This window comes from Cetorhinus maximus, chromosome 5, assembly GCF_964194155.1.
Source record: "Cetorhinus maximus chromosome 5, sCetMax3.hap1.1, whole genome shotgun sequence".
Classification (NCBI taxonomy): domain Eukaryota; kingdom Metazoa; phylum Chordata; class Chondrichthyes; order Lamniformes; family Cetorhinidae; genus Cetorhinus; species Cetorhinus maximus.
The window spans coordinates 103,265,903-103,283,101 of NC_135883.1; the positions used below are offsets into that span (position 1 = coordinate 103,265,903).

The following is a 17,199-nucleotide window of genomic DNA, read 5'->3' on the forward strand; positions in this document are numbered from 1 at the left end:
TGCAGTGTAACCCTCACCTTTTCATAGTACTTGATTTCATATGCTGTGATGACTCCATTGGGATGCTCTGGCTCCTTCCAGGAGAGATTGACAGTCCTCTGCTGCACTCTATCCTTCACTACACCGCTTACCTGTGATGGAGCTGTTTGGAAAAGTAATGTCAATAAGCACCAGGCAAACTCACTCCAAGATTGAAATCAAAAAAGATCAAAACCAATCAGCCCCATATCCCTGCAGTTTCATTAAAACACTTCCTATTGTCTTCATTTGAGAATTTTATGAATATTCAAATAAGAGCTCATTAATGTTTATAGGCATAATGGAAATTTAAATTAAAGTACAAATATGGGAAGATGGTTTTGATCAACGCAGTGCAAAATAACAATGACTTGGTCTTGAGAGACAATTATGTAAATTTATTTAAATTCAGGCAACCAAAATACCTGAAGATTATTGATGTAGTTAAGAAGAGAGGGCAGCATCGTTTCTCTGAAATATGTTTTTCTTTCTGCACAATTAAATTTCCATCTCAAAACTGCCCAAAAGCCATCTTATTTTTGCTCATTTCAATAGTAATTTCTGACTTGTTAAAATAATTATAGACATAAGAGCAACACATCTGTGGCAGGTATGGAGTGTATACCACGACTATTCATCTTGTGAATCTGCGTCGAACTTTGTGTGGTTTTTAAACCGGAATTTCTTATGACATTTGTTGGCTGGAAATAATGAAGTCTTTTTTTTTAAATCAGCCTGAGAAAGTGCTGTTTGGAACTTCTTTACAGTGGGGGTGGATGGGCTGCAGAGGAGACATTGGGCCTGAACATCCCTGGACCTGCGATCAGAGAGTGGGATTGCCACTCCGCTCCTAGTTTTTTACCTTAAATTTTTTTTGATTCTATCGTGCCCGACATTCCGACTCAGGCAGGGCGAGATCTGGATAGTGCAGGGCCTTGTGTTGAGTGCAGCTCAATTGGATATAAGGAGGCCACGCCAGTTTTTTTACTGTAAACCAGCTGTAAGCCAGCCAAGCTTAAAGGTCCTTGACAGGCCAGGGAGAAGCTAAGTGTCTGAGGTAAGTGGGTATTTTTTTATGGGGGGTCTGGGTGCTCGGGGTGTTGGGTGGGCCTCGGTGGGCGTGCTGGAGGGAGTGATCGGGCCTCGGGAATTGGGGGTGGGGGGGTGGGGGTCAGGCAGGGCTTCGTTTTGGGGATGGATTGGTCCTCGGGTGGGGGGGGGACGTTGGGTTGGGTCCAAGGGGAGGGTGATTGTCAGGTCATGTCAGGCCTGGGGGGGTGAGATGACGAGCTGAGTCAGGCCTTGGGGTGGGGGGGAGAGATTCTGGTGAGAGTTGGGCCTGGCCGGGGGGGTGGGGGCAGTGGTGGGTGTAGGGGGCGGTGACAGTCGGGCCAGGAGGGGGTTGGGGGTGGGGGGAGGTGTGACAGTTGGACTGGGTGGGGGGGTGGGTAGGGGGAATCCCGTAGTTTGGGGAGTTCCCATCATGGCGTGTAGTCCCTAGGGGGTGGGTGGTGTCCCTTGGGGGGGAGTAGTGAGGGGGGGTGGGGGAGACCCCGGGGGTTTGGGTGCGGCAGGGGGGGGTTAGAGGAGTCCCATGGGGGAGGTGGGGAGTAGTCAGGGGGGTGATGGAGTCCCCTAGGGGTTCAGGGATGTGGGGGAGTCATGTGGGGGTCTGTGTAATAGCTACGCAGAAGTTAGAGAAGAGGTTTTAATTCTTCTCACATTTTCTGGGTAATTAATGACGCAACCCAGTCGGAACCATCCGAAGATAGCGATTTAAATTGCATTTTCGGATGGTTCCCAATGCAGGGCAATTGCCCAGGGGAAGCTTGCACTTCCGGGTAATTGCCATGTAAACCTTATCTGTGAACTTCCGGGGTTGGGGAAGTGGGGTGGTGGCGGGGGTTCTCCAGCGCATCTTTGAGGCAACCCCCACAATACGACGCCCAGGTGCTCGGAAGTTGCAGCCTTTTAGCTTCTCTTACCCTAAATCCCTAGCTGAGTGTTTGCTGCAAGGGACTTACATTGTGTTCTCTAGGTGAAAGGCCTGAAAATTTTGTGAATGTTCCCCTGGTGGGTACTTAACAGAACTGCCGGAAAAGAGGGGTAAAGGACATCTCCCATAGCAGTTGCAGCAGGAGGTTAGAAGAAGCTGTGTGGAAATTCAGAGCCGCTGTGATTTTTCAGTCACAACACCTTTAAAATTAGGAAATAAGAGGTAGAACTGAGGCGATGTTTTTAACACAGAGCTTTTTAAACATGAAATTTAGCCTTTATTACCCCTATCAATTTTTCTTGTTGCGCTGGTCAGTAAGATAGCGCATTGGCCTTCTTCTGAGTAAAAATGCCATTACTTCAATAAATAAAACTATACCATGCTTTAATTACAGTGCTAATTGTTTGTTGTGCTTTCCAAGATATCTCATAATATTGAATGAACTGTACCATAAACCTACATGATGAAAGTAGGTGAGGTATATTGTTCTAACATGTAGCAATGCTATTTAGAAAATGATTTCTAATATAATATATCCAGGGGGGGAATTGAAAAAGAAATGAGAGGAAAGGGTAGAAAGAAAAGTGTAAAAGTTTAATCAAATGTAAAAAGGCAAGCTTTCCCCAAAAAAACCTAAAATATGAAACCTCTCTCCCCTCTCAGAAGAACGTTCGCTGGATAATTTTTATTTATTGAGGGATATGTGCAACAGGGTGTTACACCCATGATTTAATATCTTGGTCCTGGTGTAATATTTTGCCATAGTTTATTCCCTCCTTTTGCCCAAACTGCCATGTCTGAAGAATAGCATACAACACATATAGGATTCATTAATCAATCCTGGTAGACATGTGTCCAGTGACAATATAAAACCCCATGACAGTATCAGTCAATCCTCTGGGATCGAGCTCCATGCAGAATGGGAAAAAACTTGATTCAAGAACCATATCACGACAGCAAAAACCAAGAGATTTTGCAAAGTGGAAATACAGTAAACCTCTTTATAACATTTTTAAAGTTACCCCTTTCCAATACAAGTCAATTTAATGACTTTGTTAAGTATAGAAAATCCATATTAAAAAAAAGTCTTTATAATCTACCATAATATTTCATTACAATGGCTCTCAAAATTGTTCTTTGGGAGGAGAGCACGGATTGTAATTCTCTCAAAAGGCTCACTGTTCTTCATCAATTATTTGAAGTTAATTTTTAAAATTCTTTTCTCTCTTTTACTCTCCACGGAGGTAAACAACAGCCATCTGTTTCAGTTGTTAAAATGATATCCCATGGGTATTAGAGTTTCAAAATTACTCCCAGATTGACACACACCCTCCACTCTACTTCCCCCTCGCCACCATCTCCTGAGACTGTGGTATCCTCATGGGTTGCTCATTTAATCTCCATTGTTAAAACTGCTCTCATCCATTCTTGGTGACAGCTGTCAATTTTCTCCCAAAGATTTATGACCTGGTGACCCATCATGCTTTTCAAATTCATTTTCTTGGCCACAGCCAAAGTGACAATGACAAAGACTCCTTGCTCTAATTGAAACACGTTGTCAACTACTTATTCACGTGTTCACATCCATTATCGGGCTGTTAACAGAGGCAGCCGCAAGGAAGGTGCAAAAACAAAGAATTTCCAACGGTGACTCTAATGTTTAATAGCAATTAATCCAAATGTTTCCCTCATCAAAAAATCCAAAGGGTTCCATTAATAACCCTTTGGACTTCATGGGTATGGAAAAAAATCCTCGGCAATGATGCCATAGGATATTTTTATTATATCGGCAGACTGGAACACCAAGTAGAGATTGGCACAACTGCCATCTCACATGAGAAAATGGTTTTCCTGACTGTCCACTAATTGACGTCAGTAAGTTGCTGTCCTCAGTGAGGGATGTCAATGGCTAGGCGACTAGAAACTGTTGCCCACTGACATTGAAAAGTACTGGTCTGTGAAGGCTAGATGAAAAGCTTTCTTGTTACTAAAATGAGAGTCTCAAGCCTACAATAAAGTAACTTCTAACTGATTTCCAAAGTACGAAGGCACGAAGACCCTTTAGATTACTAATGGGAATATAAAAGCTCAATACTATCCTCAACATTTAGATCTGGATAATAGCTGCTTTGAGAGGGGAGAAACACTTATATGTCCAGATTTTAACATAAAAGAATTTGTTCAGAATCATTTTGATCACACTGCACATAAAGGAGGTAATCTCAATGGCTGAAAAAATGGGCATACATCTGCCAGGCAATCGACTCCATCAGGTTATTGTCCAGGCAACAAGATTGAAAATGATCCTAAGTTTTTTTGCTTTGTAACTTGATTTTTATTTTTTCCGACAGACAACAATGGCACTTCTCTCTGCCCTTCAGTTCTTAGGATGATGCTTATGCTAGCAACCCATGAATGAAATTTCCCCCACAAATAAGAATCGCGTAAAAGGAAAATGTTGCAAGTCGAATGTTAGTCTTTAAATATTTTTTCATATATATATATGCAAATAGTTTGAATTTTTGTCCGCAGGATATCAGGTGCGCATGATCTTACTCAGGCAGCTCTCAAAATTAGGTGATAACGTAGGACCCTGCTCCAATCAGTAGCGACGTAGCACACAAATAATCACTATTTTTTTAAAAAAAGGTTAAAAGTTTGAATCCAAGATCGTTGGAGATGGTTTTACTCTCAAGGTCCCTGTGGGATGCACACTTAAATTTTTCTAAAAAATAGTTTCTGTGAATACCGTGTTGCTCACTATCCTTGAATTGAAGTGAAGCAAGCGAGACATTGGGCGGAATCGTCCCAGATTTGCACTAAGTACGGCAGTGGGCAGGAAAAACGTGGCTTTATCCATCGGCCGCAATGAGGCTTCTCATGCCATATCATCCCAAACCTGCCGCATTAATTACGCGTTCCTGGGAAACACGCCGTTTCCATGGCGGGCAGGCTCCGATTCACCCGCCACGCCGTCACCTCGCCGCTTCATCACGCTGGGTGCCACATTTAAAGTACAGCCGTGTGCACACCTCTCTGTGTTTCTAGCCCAGGACTGCTGCAAGTAAGACATGGCTCCAAAAGGCAAGAAAACTGCAGCCCCAGGTTTAGTGACACATCCCTTGAGTGCCTTTTGGACGCCATGGAGGTCCGCCATGATGTCCTCTACCCCTGCTCTGGCCGCAGGAGGGGCAGCAACATTACCACGCTGGCTTGGTAGATGATGGCAGTGGTGACCAGTGCCAATGCTGCACGGAAGAGGTTGGCTATCCAATGCAGATAGGGGACGAATGATCTCATCCATGCTGCCAGGGTAAGGCAACCATCTCATCACTGTAAACTCACACACTCAAGCCCATCACACATTCACTGGCATCTCACTCACTGCCAGCTCAAGGGGCATCATCACTCACTTTCACACACACCCTCACATCTCCATCTGGCCTCATCTGCTCTGGAGTCTGCCTCCTCAGCCCTCACCATCTTGAGGCCACTTGCACAGATCAACTTGTGCCCCCAGACACACCCTGGGATACCCCCCTTCCCCAGTACAGCCCTCATCCTGCAGCCTCTTTCCTTGCCTGAAGCCACTTCTTCCCCTTCCCCAAGCAACCCTAGCCCTGCAGCAGTACAAAGCCACCCCCACCTTATGGCTGGCCTGGTAGGTAGAGACCTGCCCATGAGCCCCTCTTATAAGTGAGCTAGTGCTGTCTGCGAAGCCTGGCGCTGATGACTGCGAGTGCTGTGAGTGAAGCAATGTAGGTAAACAAACCTCAAAGTCCCGAGCGAAGTGCAGCTTGTCAGGCGCACGTCGCTTATGTGTTGTTGTGAAACATGTCAGCATGCAGTCACGCCGACATGGGCAGACGATCCAGCGTGGGGGTGGGGGGATGAGTCTGGCAGGCTAGCCTTATAATGATGTGCAGATGTATTACAATGAGGTTCCCAATGTCCGATGGCAGGAAACGCAGCCCGCTATCGGTGGGCTGAACGGATGGTCCCAAACTAGTTTCATGGCATTGTAAAACCGATTTTTGGCTTTCTCGCCATATTGTCCGCTGAACACGGCCGACGTCAGTGGGCACGGAAAATTCCGTCCATCTTTTGGTAAGTCTTTATGTCCAATAGGTAAACTGCACAAAGGTGCTTTATTTCTGCTACGTGGCTTGGATGTACCTATAAATCACAATATGTAAATAGACTACGGATAATAAACCAGACGCCCAGAACCCCATCTACAAATACCAATAAATAAACCCAATAATATTGATCTCAAGCTTCCTTGACAAATAATGGAATATTTATCTTGAACCACAACAAACCCACATATCCAACAATATCCGCAGTAGTTTTTTGTTTTTACCGCATATCCAACTCTAAATCTGCAATGTTATCACAAACAAGGTCTTTTGCATGCATTTAAATCAGTACTTTAATCATCATTTTAACATCTTACCAGATTCGACAGGACTCAGTCAAGCAGAGAAACACATTGACAGGTAACTGAGCAAGTCACTGTAGCAGAAAATGGCTTAATTGTTATGCTTGTCCTAAACCATCTGTTTCCACAAAAACCTCTGCGACTGTGCTGAGACATTAAGGAATGTATTGGCGACACTGGGCTCTCTATTAAAGGTTAATATGTTTGATAAATGCTCTGCATCTGGGCTCAGGCAGGAATACATTATAAAAATGACACTTCTGGGAACGGCAATGTTGTTTTCCAGCCCACGTGCTGGCTTCGCCATGACTTCCGATGTAGCACAGACATTTCCGGTTGATCCAATTGTCGGCTAGATGGCAATTTTATGCAGCATGTTTCAGCCAATTACGTGTGTGGCACAACCTGAGCATCACAGAACCACTTGGGTTTGCAACCAGGCGTTCCCCACATGGGAAGCCCCTCGTGTTGGGAGCCCTGTTTGGAACTTGCAAGTCCAAAGTGCCTAAATGAATGGACAAAAAGCAAATATCTCTGGGCTAGTGATTTCCCAAGCAGCGTTCCTTGTTGAGTGCCACTCTATGCTGGAAGCTTCCAGTTAGACAAACAAGTCTTAAAAACAATGGTGTAATTTTCATACAATGTTTATTTCAATTGTGAAAAACACCCAGCAGTACAATATCCAAAATTGATTTATGTCTAGATTGAGTTTTTTGAGCTAGAATGAATGAAAAAAGACTTACATTTATATAACACTTATTGCCCCTCAGAAGTGTCTCAAAGAACTTCACAAAAGAGTGAATTACTTTTGAAGTGCAATCATTGTTTATGTGTAGGTTAATCAGGTATGAACTTAATGAAGTACTGGTGGTTACAGGTCAGTAACTCTTGCGGCAGTACAGAAGGAATTTTGAGGTATTGAATTTGACACATTAGCCAATATATTTTAACGTTGCACAAAGTGTGTCTTTTTCTACTGTGCATCAGTGATAACATGTTAAATGGCCCAATGATAACACTGAGGCTCAGCTTGTTTGATTTGGTGGAAAAAGACATTGCTTTTGCATAATTCCATCACAGAGCTTGATCACATTTTATGAAAGTAAACAGAGCTGGCTTATTTGAAGCAGCAGAGATTCACTAAGTTGTATTGGGTTGTCCTTCCCGAAATAAAGACAAGGTCTCCTACTGAGGATCAAAGGAAAGCCAGTACAGTTTAATAGTTTTGCACAAGGCAAGTTTCAAAGCCTTGCCTAACCTTTAGTTTCTGAAACTTGGTCAACCCACTACTGGCTGATGAGGCTCAGGACCTGGTTGCAAACACATTGCACCATACTTCTCAAAATTAGCTTCAGATCTTCCTAAGCTACAGTGGTCAACATTAAGCTTTAGCCATTAATGCTGAATTCTGAGGTTTAGTAGATGGGATCTTCAACATTTGGCCCTAATGCTACAAAAGATTATATGACATCACAGAGCCACATGCATTTGCACCAAAACGCTAACATAAGGTAATTCAATTATTTCTTTCTTAGTTCAATGAAAAATTTTAGTGGCACTTTCAGCTCATAGCACAAAGCATGTTGGGTGCATCATGTGGATCAGAGTCAAATGTTAGCCATCAGCAGCTAATGAACACTATTGGTTGTCACTGAAGTGCCACGAATGTGGTCGATGAAAATGGGTCCTGTATGCCTGGAACGCTGCTCAGGCACTCTGATTACATTATAGGTTGGCTAGCAATATGCATCATATCTGAGGCCCTGTGCACAATATGCGTGCATGCTCCCAGCACACTATACTTTGGCAAGCCATTTTTTGACACGCTGGGCATCATGCCTCTCCATTTGCTATAATGCCTCATATTCCTATTATGTCTTGATGTTGCAAATATATATGAAATAGTGCATTGTTACAATTGTTACAATGGATTTTTTTCTCTTTCAATAATTTCATAGCAGCTCATGTAAGCAGAGTTGGCACACTATAAAAACTGCACACTTTCCAAGATGTGACTTTGAGCATGAACACAACTCTCCATATCTGTTGGAAGATTATCTTGTTCTTGTTAGAGTTGATTTTCCAGGCAACTTTTCTTGGTGGAAACATTGAACTTTATTTACAAGACAGCAGCAGCAACTACATGTGTGCATCCAACTCTATAACTAAATAAGAACTCCCTCCTAGAGATTCCCCGCGCATTGCTTTACACAGATCATATGATCTTATAACGCAGGATTATTCTTAAAGCTACAGTCCTACGTTTATCAAAACTATAATTACTACATTCCTCCCCCTTTAACTTTTCTGTACATGTTGTATTTACAAGGACATTTATTTCATGACATTACAATATTTACACAGGCCATGAAATTACAAGTTCAGTCTTTCAGGTGGTTTCCTGATCCGTGTGGAACATTGTAACTCCATGACTTCCGATTCTTTGGCAGGAACCACATTCTCTGGAACTGCATTAACATAAGGTACCTCATTAGGCACAGGCTGTTCAGTGTCGTCCATTCCAACAGAGACATATCCTTGGTTGAGCAACTTCAATAGGAACCACAGGTTCAGCAATAGTTACAGACGAAAAATAATTTTGCTGGATATCTCCCTTCTTTTTAAATGATCCACATGCTTACGGGTGATCCAGCCCTCCACTTCCACATGGTATGGCAATGGTCAGGTCACAGAGCTTACTTTACTAGGTAACCACTTCAGTCCTCCACCAAAATTCCTTACATATGCTGCTTCTCTAACAATAAATTGTCGCTCAAGACAATGCATATCATGAGTTGCTTTTTCATTCCCTTGACTTTTCCCCCACCTTCCCCTCCAAATTGGGAAGTATCAGGCTTAGTCGTGTTTGAAGACGGCACCTCATCAGTAATTCTGCATCCTCTTCCTACGTGTCTTCTTCTTTCTACCACAGAATTTAGTCTCGGCTTTGTTTTTACTTCACTGTCGGCCTGACTTCTCTCAGGTGAAATCTCAACTTGTCTTAGTTCGGTAGTTGAGTTACCCATGACTTCAATAACCACTCACATCTTGGAAAGTCCTATGACTTTTCCTTTCAAAGCCTCTTCAGCTTCATTCAGCTGATTCTTCAGCTCTTCTGTCTCCTTCTTGTATCTGTTGATTTCCTCCTGGAAACCTGCATCTTCTCTGCCAACTGGTTCTTCAATTTGTTCAGGCTGATGTTAAATTCTTCCTGTTTCTCTTCATAATTTTCCAGAGGTTAAACTTTGACCTGAGAGATCCTTGTAGGATGTGAAAGTCCTTCAACACGTTTTCCTTTTCTTTACGAAACTTACTTGCTTCATCTTTAATTCTGTCATTCAGTAGAGTCTCCTTGAGTTTCTTCTGCTGTTCTTCCATGTCATTGTTTAAGACAGCCTTCATTTATTCAGGTTACTGAATGGTTACACACTCCTTTTTCATCCTGTTGCAGTCCTTGGGCTCTCCAGGCTCTTTCTGAAGTACTTTGCCTTGTTCCTTTTCCAACTCAGGAACTCTTCCTGCTTCCTTTTGAAATCTCACTGGCCAATCAAGATTAATTGCTCTCAACCAATTTCGACAAAGAAGGCTTAGTCCTTCACCTTCTACCACCATCACTGGTAGTCATGCTGTTTTGTGTCTATAATAAACAGGTACTCTGGTAATGTCTTTTACCTGGATTTCTTCACCTGTGTACATTTTCAACTTGTCAGAGGTTTGTTCCAAATTTAATTGTTGAGCACCTTAATTTAAATATCTGAAAGTGGGTTCTCCTACTACAGTGGTTGAAGCACCAGTGACTACTTCCATTTTTAAGGGTTTACCATTCACTTGCAATGTGACAGTAATTGGCTTTGTCTTCCCAAATTTCATGTTGAATAAGGAATAAATGCCAGAATTGGTTGTTTCTGGCTCCTCCACACTATATACTTCATTGGACTTCGTTTGTTGCCTGGAAGCCTGTTTAAATCTCACTTTGCAATGTTTCAATATGTGTCCACTTTGTGAAAAAAATAACATTCCATATTTTTAAATTGCCAATCATTAGGAGTATGTTTGTTTCCGTGTCGATATAAATTCATTTTCAAATTTGCTGCTAAGCTGTTTCCTCTAAATTTTCAGTTAGCGGAAGCTGTTTCCCGCTTTGCGGCAGAGTCCCGGCTTTTTGTTCCACTTTCGGCTGCCTGTTCCCACCTAACTAGGAAAACGGCACCATTTTGCACACCTTGAATAGCTTGTGAATTCCTTACAGTGTTTTCCATCGCGAGCGCTATTTCTAATGCTTTCTTAAAATCAAGATCCATTTCGGCCAGCAATCTTCGCTGAATAGCATCCTCTTGCACGCCACAGACCAAACAATCCCTGATCATATCATTCAGGGTTTCACCAAAATCACAATATTCTGTTAGTTGTTTTAATTTCACTACATAGGTAGCAATGGTCTTCCCTGGGGCTCTATTCCGTGAATTGAACCTGAACCTCTGCATTCTGACTAAGGGCTTGGGTTGGAAATGTCCCTGAACGAGGTCTACTATTTCACTGAAGGTCTTTGAATCAGTGGCACTGGGGTCCGTCAAGCTTCAAATTAAACTGTAGGTTTTGCTCCCACAAATACTTAGGAGAATCGCTCTCCTCTTTTCCTCCCCTGTGATTTCGCTGGCTTGAAACTAGAATGCAAGGAGTTCTATATATTGAGACCAGTCGTCTGTGGCTGGTTCAAAGGGATCGATTCTGCCAAACTGTGGCATATCGGATGAGTATATCTTCCTTTCTTTTTTTAGTTATCTTAGATACTCACAATTGCTGGGCAAGGGACAGTACCAGATCTGATTTATCCTCATCGCTAGTTTGTTATAGAGGTGATTTTCCAGGCAACTTTTCTTGGTGGGAACATTGAACTTTATTTACATGGCAGCAGCAGCAACTATATGTTTGTATCCAACTCCATAGCTAAAGAAGAACCCCCTCCTAGAGGTTCCTGGTGCTGCTAACTCATGTGATCATGTGATCTTACAACACAGGATTATTCTTCAAGTTACAGTCCTAGATAATTACTACAGTTCTGCACTGCACATAATCAAATAGGTGGATATTATGCACAAGTCAGAAGTATTTCAGGTAAAACTAATAAATATATTTATTTACAATTAAAGAGAAATGTGAAAAACTAAAATATATGCCAAAAATAGAAGAGTCAGACAAACACTACTGAGTACAACACTTAAATTTATGAATTTATTGCTCTTAATTTGTAACAATTTCCCTTGAAATTCTTCTGTTTGTTACTTTGACAATTTCGTGTACCTGTTTAAAATAACAGTCGTTGTGGCCAGGATCTTTAGCCCCACCTGGGCTGGGAACAGAGGCGAAGGTGTACAGTGTTGCTAGCTAGCATACAGGTTCTCTAGCTCCTACTCCATCCTGCACACCACGCCATTTTCCTGCAGATTGTATGGGGGTGCGAGGTGCAGAGCTACATGACCAAAAGTGACAGGATAACAAATTGAACCAATTAAAAGGTCTGCTGAGGCCTGTTGTTGAGTGGGATATTCCAGTCATCCTCCAGGTACTCACAGGATACGGGGGCCAGTTTGGAGGAATGCCTGGCAGCAGAATCAGGAGGAAGGGGATGTGGGGGGTGTGGTGGTGTCAGTGCTCCAGGGGGCTTAGAGGTTCTCACTGACTGCCTAAGTGTTCTTCCCCAACTCCAAACCCCATGGGGGTAGGCGCAGCTACTGAGCCATTCTTTATTTTAATTTGAAAAAGCTGGAGAGAGGGCGTCTGCTGTGGTGTCCTGCTACTGCTTTCAAGACAGAGGGCCTAGTGATCCTCAAGTTTCAAGAGACCATCCGCCATCCTTAATTCTGATTGGCTAACTTGAGGAAAATCACAGGAGAGTGGCTGTTTCCCATTTGAGACTGATGGCGGGGTTCAGAGGCCCACAGGGAAAATCTTGCTCAGAAACTTCATCTGAATGGATTTAAAAACAGTGCACCAAATTATTCCATTAGTGAAGTTTATAATGGATTATTACCCTTTACAATGAAGTATTGTAAATAACGAAAGAATCTATTCTGTTTAAAAAGTAAAGTTCTTCCTACAGGTTATGTGATTCAATAGGCTTTGTCACTATACATTCCAGTTCCAAGAGAGACAAAAACTGAATGTTGGTAATGCAAGTAACATAAATCTCATATTACATAGTTTTCTTCACAGCTTTTGTTATCTAACCAAATCTGAGAACTCAGAATGAATTCGAAAATCTTCTCAGCTTTTAACCAGTTGTTTCTTTTGAAGTCATAATTTCCGATGACTCACGCCACCTACTTTTGGCTGTTTGTATTTAGGTTCCCAGGGAAACGGAGAGTGGTAAGATTTTAGTGGGGGTTGCCCTGATTTCCTGCTGTGGCTTCAGTGGAGAATTGGCAGAAACTCTTGAAAAATATGGTCTAAACTAACATTTCTCTGCCATTTCTTCACAGCTTCTGTTGAGATAGGCCAGGAGATCAGGAGAACTCCTGTGCAAATTCCAGACAATGGCGCTTTACAATCTGGTGCTTCAAAAATACGAAGGGGCGCTTCAAAAATACGAAGGGGCTTAAATTCTGATGGTTCCACCCTGCTGGCGAAACTACAAAAAGAGTAGGACATAAATGCCTGAAATGAAGGCTGCCGCCCTGTACCAAACATGGGGGCAGCATGACCAGCAAAATGAAGGTGGGTGCATCATACCTGTGAGGGTGCATCAGTCTCGTTTGCCTCAACTGAGACCCAGAATGTTGAAGCTGTTCCATGTCATTTAAGCATAGCGGATATGGCACTGGAAGATCCCCATAACAAACAGGATGAGCTCCCAAATGTTCTATTGGATCAATCTTGCAGGGCAATCAACCACCTCCAAGAAGTCCATAAGACAATCTGTTCTCAGCTAGTATTGATTCCATTAGGTCTACTTGGACTCGTTCCACCTCAAATTTCTTTGGGAAGCCAAGGAACCTTGATGAGGTTGGGGGGAAGCCGTCGTAGATCCAGGGGACTATGAGGCCTGGTTCACAAACACCATTCCTCTATTTCAAAGTAAAGCAGCAATAACACAACTGCTCAAGAGTTGTGTTTCACCCTAGGTGAATGGATAAATATTTCTCATTTAAATTGTACTACATTTTGCTATTTGAATTACTGAGTTAATCTTTTGGAAATGACTCAACTAATCTTTGCAACTAAGAATACAGAGGAATAATAATTAAGAATTTTTTTTGTGCAAAGCCAGCTGACAAAATCTACATGGAAATCTGTGACTCTGACTAGGGGACTGTTCCCTGATGGTTCTCTGCTGCTTAGCTTCTGCTGTGAGTTACTAATGAAGTTCTCAGCAGCAGAACCAGGGACTCTCCAGCAGCAGCTTCAGCCAGAAAGTGAAGGCCCTTCAATCAATCAGTGGCTGCATATCCAGACCAGACATTCAAAAGCACTGAAAGAATCCACTTTTTGTTCTCTCTAGTCAGCAGCGGCTCAGTGAGTTGGAAAATAAAATTTCAGATGATGATAGGGCCTTGCTTTGATATATGTCGAGAAACCCTTTCCTCATAATATGACAAGGCTTTTGCTTGAAGTTTGGCTTCAATATTTATCTGTATGACAAGGTCTGCACACCTATGAATTCCTAGGCTGAGTCACAGAAGCTACTTGCGTTGAAAGTACATAAACTAAAATGCCATTTCTTTATCTACAGGGAAAATGAAGGAGGCTCCTAGTTAGTAGAAACACATAGGGCAAAGTAAAACCTTTGTCATTATTAACCCCAGATAAGTATACTTCAATGTTATAAACTGCATTTTTATTTAACTTTCCTGAAGGATGAAAACAATTCATGTGCTTTAATTATTAGGGAGGTAACAAGTCAATTCTGTGGAACAGGCAATATCAGTATGGCCACCTGCTGGATTTGGGTGTTCAATAGACAGCTAATCCATTATGACTCATTTCACACCATTGGTGAAAGTTAAAATTAACCCTTAGATTTTAAACAGATTTTTCAAGCAAATCTTAATGAACCTAGAAATGTTTTCCTTGCAAATATTCTTCCAAGTTAACAGTTTTTATAACCTGCCATTGTATATTTCTGTACAAGACCTCATGCACTCATTCATTCAACAACTGAATCTAAGCGTGAACTCAAAGCACTTCACAAAGGTACATTTTACACAACAGTGATTAGATTCCAGAGAATATTTAGCAGTAATTTGACTATACTTACTGTGCTAGCATTAAAGAAAACACATATTTGGTAGCATTCATGTTTGTACCAAGATTCAGTAAATGCCAAGTATGGATCAGAGATGTGGAACATTAACTCGTAATGAGAAATGTTTTGGCTGATTGAAACTCTGTATATCAGAAATGATTCAAAAGTGGTTTGGTCCATTAGAGTTTTACACTTTGAGTCACCTGTATCCTGTAACATGAGAAAGTATTTTCACAAATTCACAAATAAATCCACAAGGTTTGTACGATTGTTGCCCACTGATGAATGGGATAGAGTCTTGAGTGGACACTGAATGGGGAGTGATCTTCCTAAGATGTTTGCAGCCAGAACAGAGATTTCTACATGTTAAAGCTGAGTGCCTGCATTTACAAATAAAAGGAAATATAAATTGTATCTATGTATCACTTTTCACAATCTCAGGATGCTTCTTTTGAAGTTATTCACTATTACAATTTCAATGTTGGACTCTCACCACAGTCAGAAGATTGGGGGTTCAAACCCCACTCCAGAGACGTGTACACAAAATTTAGGCTAACAATCCAGTGCTACACTGAAGGATGGTGAACTGACAGGAGTTCAGTCTCTCAGAGAATTTAAACGGAGGCCATCTGCTCTCTCAGATGGACATAAAATAATCCAATGAAGTTACTGAAAGAAGAACAGCAGAGCTCTCCTCAGTGCCTTGTCCAATATTAATCTCCTCAATTAAAAAGGGAAAATCTTAGTATCCACCTCATTGCTTTTTTTAAATATTCATTCAGGGGATGTGGGCTTCACGGGCTCGGCCAGCATTTATTGCCCATCCGTAATTGCCCTTGAGAAGGTGATGGTGAGCTGCCTTCTTGAACCACTGCAGTCCGTGTTGTGTAGGTACACCCACAGTGCTGTTAGGAAGTGAGTTCCAGGATTTTGACCCAGCGACAGTGAAGGAATATATTTCCAAATCAGGATGGTGAGTGATTTGGAGGGGAACTTCCAGGTGGTGGTGTTCCCATCTATCTGCTGCCCTTGTCCTTCTAGATGGTAGTGGTCGTGGGTTTGGAAGGTGCTGTCTAAGGAGCATTGGTGAATTCCTGCAGTGCATCTTGTAGATGGTACACGCTGCTACTACTAAGCGTCGGTGGTGGAGGGAGTGAATGTTTGTGGATGTGGTGCCAATAAAGCAGGCTGCTTTATCCTGGATGGTGTCAAGCTTCTTGAGTGTTGTGGGAGCTGCACTCATCCAGGCAAGTGGGAGTGTTCCATCACACTCCTGACTTGTGCCTTGTAGATGGACAGGTTTTGGGGAGTCAAGAGGTAAATTACTCGCCGTACAATTTCTAGCCTCTGACCTGATTTTGCAGCCATAGTATTTATGTGGCTAGTCCAGTTCAGCTTCTGGTCAATGGCAACCCCCAGGATATTGATAGTGGGGGATTCAGTGATGCTAATGCCATTGAACGTCAAGGGGCGATGGTTAGATTCTCTCCTGTTGGAGATGGTCATTGTCTGGCACTTGTGTGGCACAAATGTTACTTGTCACTTGTCAGCCCAAGCCTGGATATTGTCCAGGTCTTGCTGCAGTTGGGCATGGACCGCTTCAGTATCTGAGGAGTCACGAATGATACCGAACATCATCAGCGAACATCCCCACTTCTGACCTTACGATGGAAGGAAGGTCATTGATGAAGCAGCTGAAGATGATTGGGCCTAGGACACTACCCTGAGGAACTACTTCGACGATGTCCTGGAACTGAGATTATTGACCTCCAACTACCACAAATATCTTCTTTTGTGCTAGGTATGACTCAAACCAGTGGAGAGGTCCCCCCCAATTCCCGTTGACCCTAATTTTGCTAGGACTCCTCAAAGCCACACTCGGTCAAATGCGGCCTTGATGTCAAGGGTAGTCACTTTCACCTCACCTCAGGAGTTCAGCTCTTTTGCCCATGTTTGAACCAAGGCTGTACTGAGGTTAGGAGCTGAGTGGCTCTGGCAGAACCCAAACTGGGCGTCAGTGAGCAGGTTATTGCTAGGCAAGTGCTGCTTGATAGCACTGTTGATGACCCCTTCCATTACTTCACTGATGATCGAGAGTAGGCTGATGGGGCGGTAACTGGCTGGGCTGGATATCTAAAGGACATATTTGGGCAATTTTCCACATCGCTGGATAGATGCCAGTGTTGTAGCTGTACTGGAAAGCTTGGCTAGGGGTGCGGCAAGTTCTGGAGCACAAGACTTCAGTACTATTGCCGGAATATTGTCAGAGCCAATAGCCTTTGCAGTATCCAGTGCCTTCAGCCGTTTCTTGGTATCACATGGAATGAATCGAATTGGATGAAGACTGGCATCTGTGATGCTGGGGACGTCCGGAGGAGGCTGAGATGGATCATCCACTCAGCACTTCTGGCTGAAGATTGTAGCAACAGCTTCAGTCTTATCTTTTGCACTGTTGTGCTGGGCTCCTCCATCTTTGAGGATGGGGATATTTGTTGAGCCTCC

The 17,199-nt window shown here is 42.8% G+C and overlaps 1 protein-coding gene across 4 annotated transcripts in view; it reads right to left on the minus strand.

Annotated features, from left to right (window-relative positions):
* Window positions 1-17,199, minus strand: part of epha7 (eph receptor A7) — a 305,043-nt gene that overhangs the window by 71,187 nt on the left and 216,657 nt on the right. For all 4 annotated transcript variants that reach the window (XM_078542275.1, XM_078542274.1, XM_078542273.1 and 1 more), the window contains exon 6: window positions 18-142. In XM_078542275.1, coding sequence (XP_078398401.1) covers window positions 18-142 — 125 coding nt within the window. The remainder of the gene's footprint in view (window positions 1-17; window positions 143-17,199) is intronic.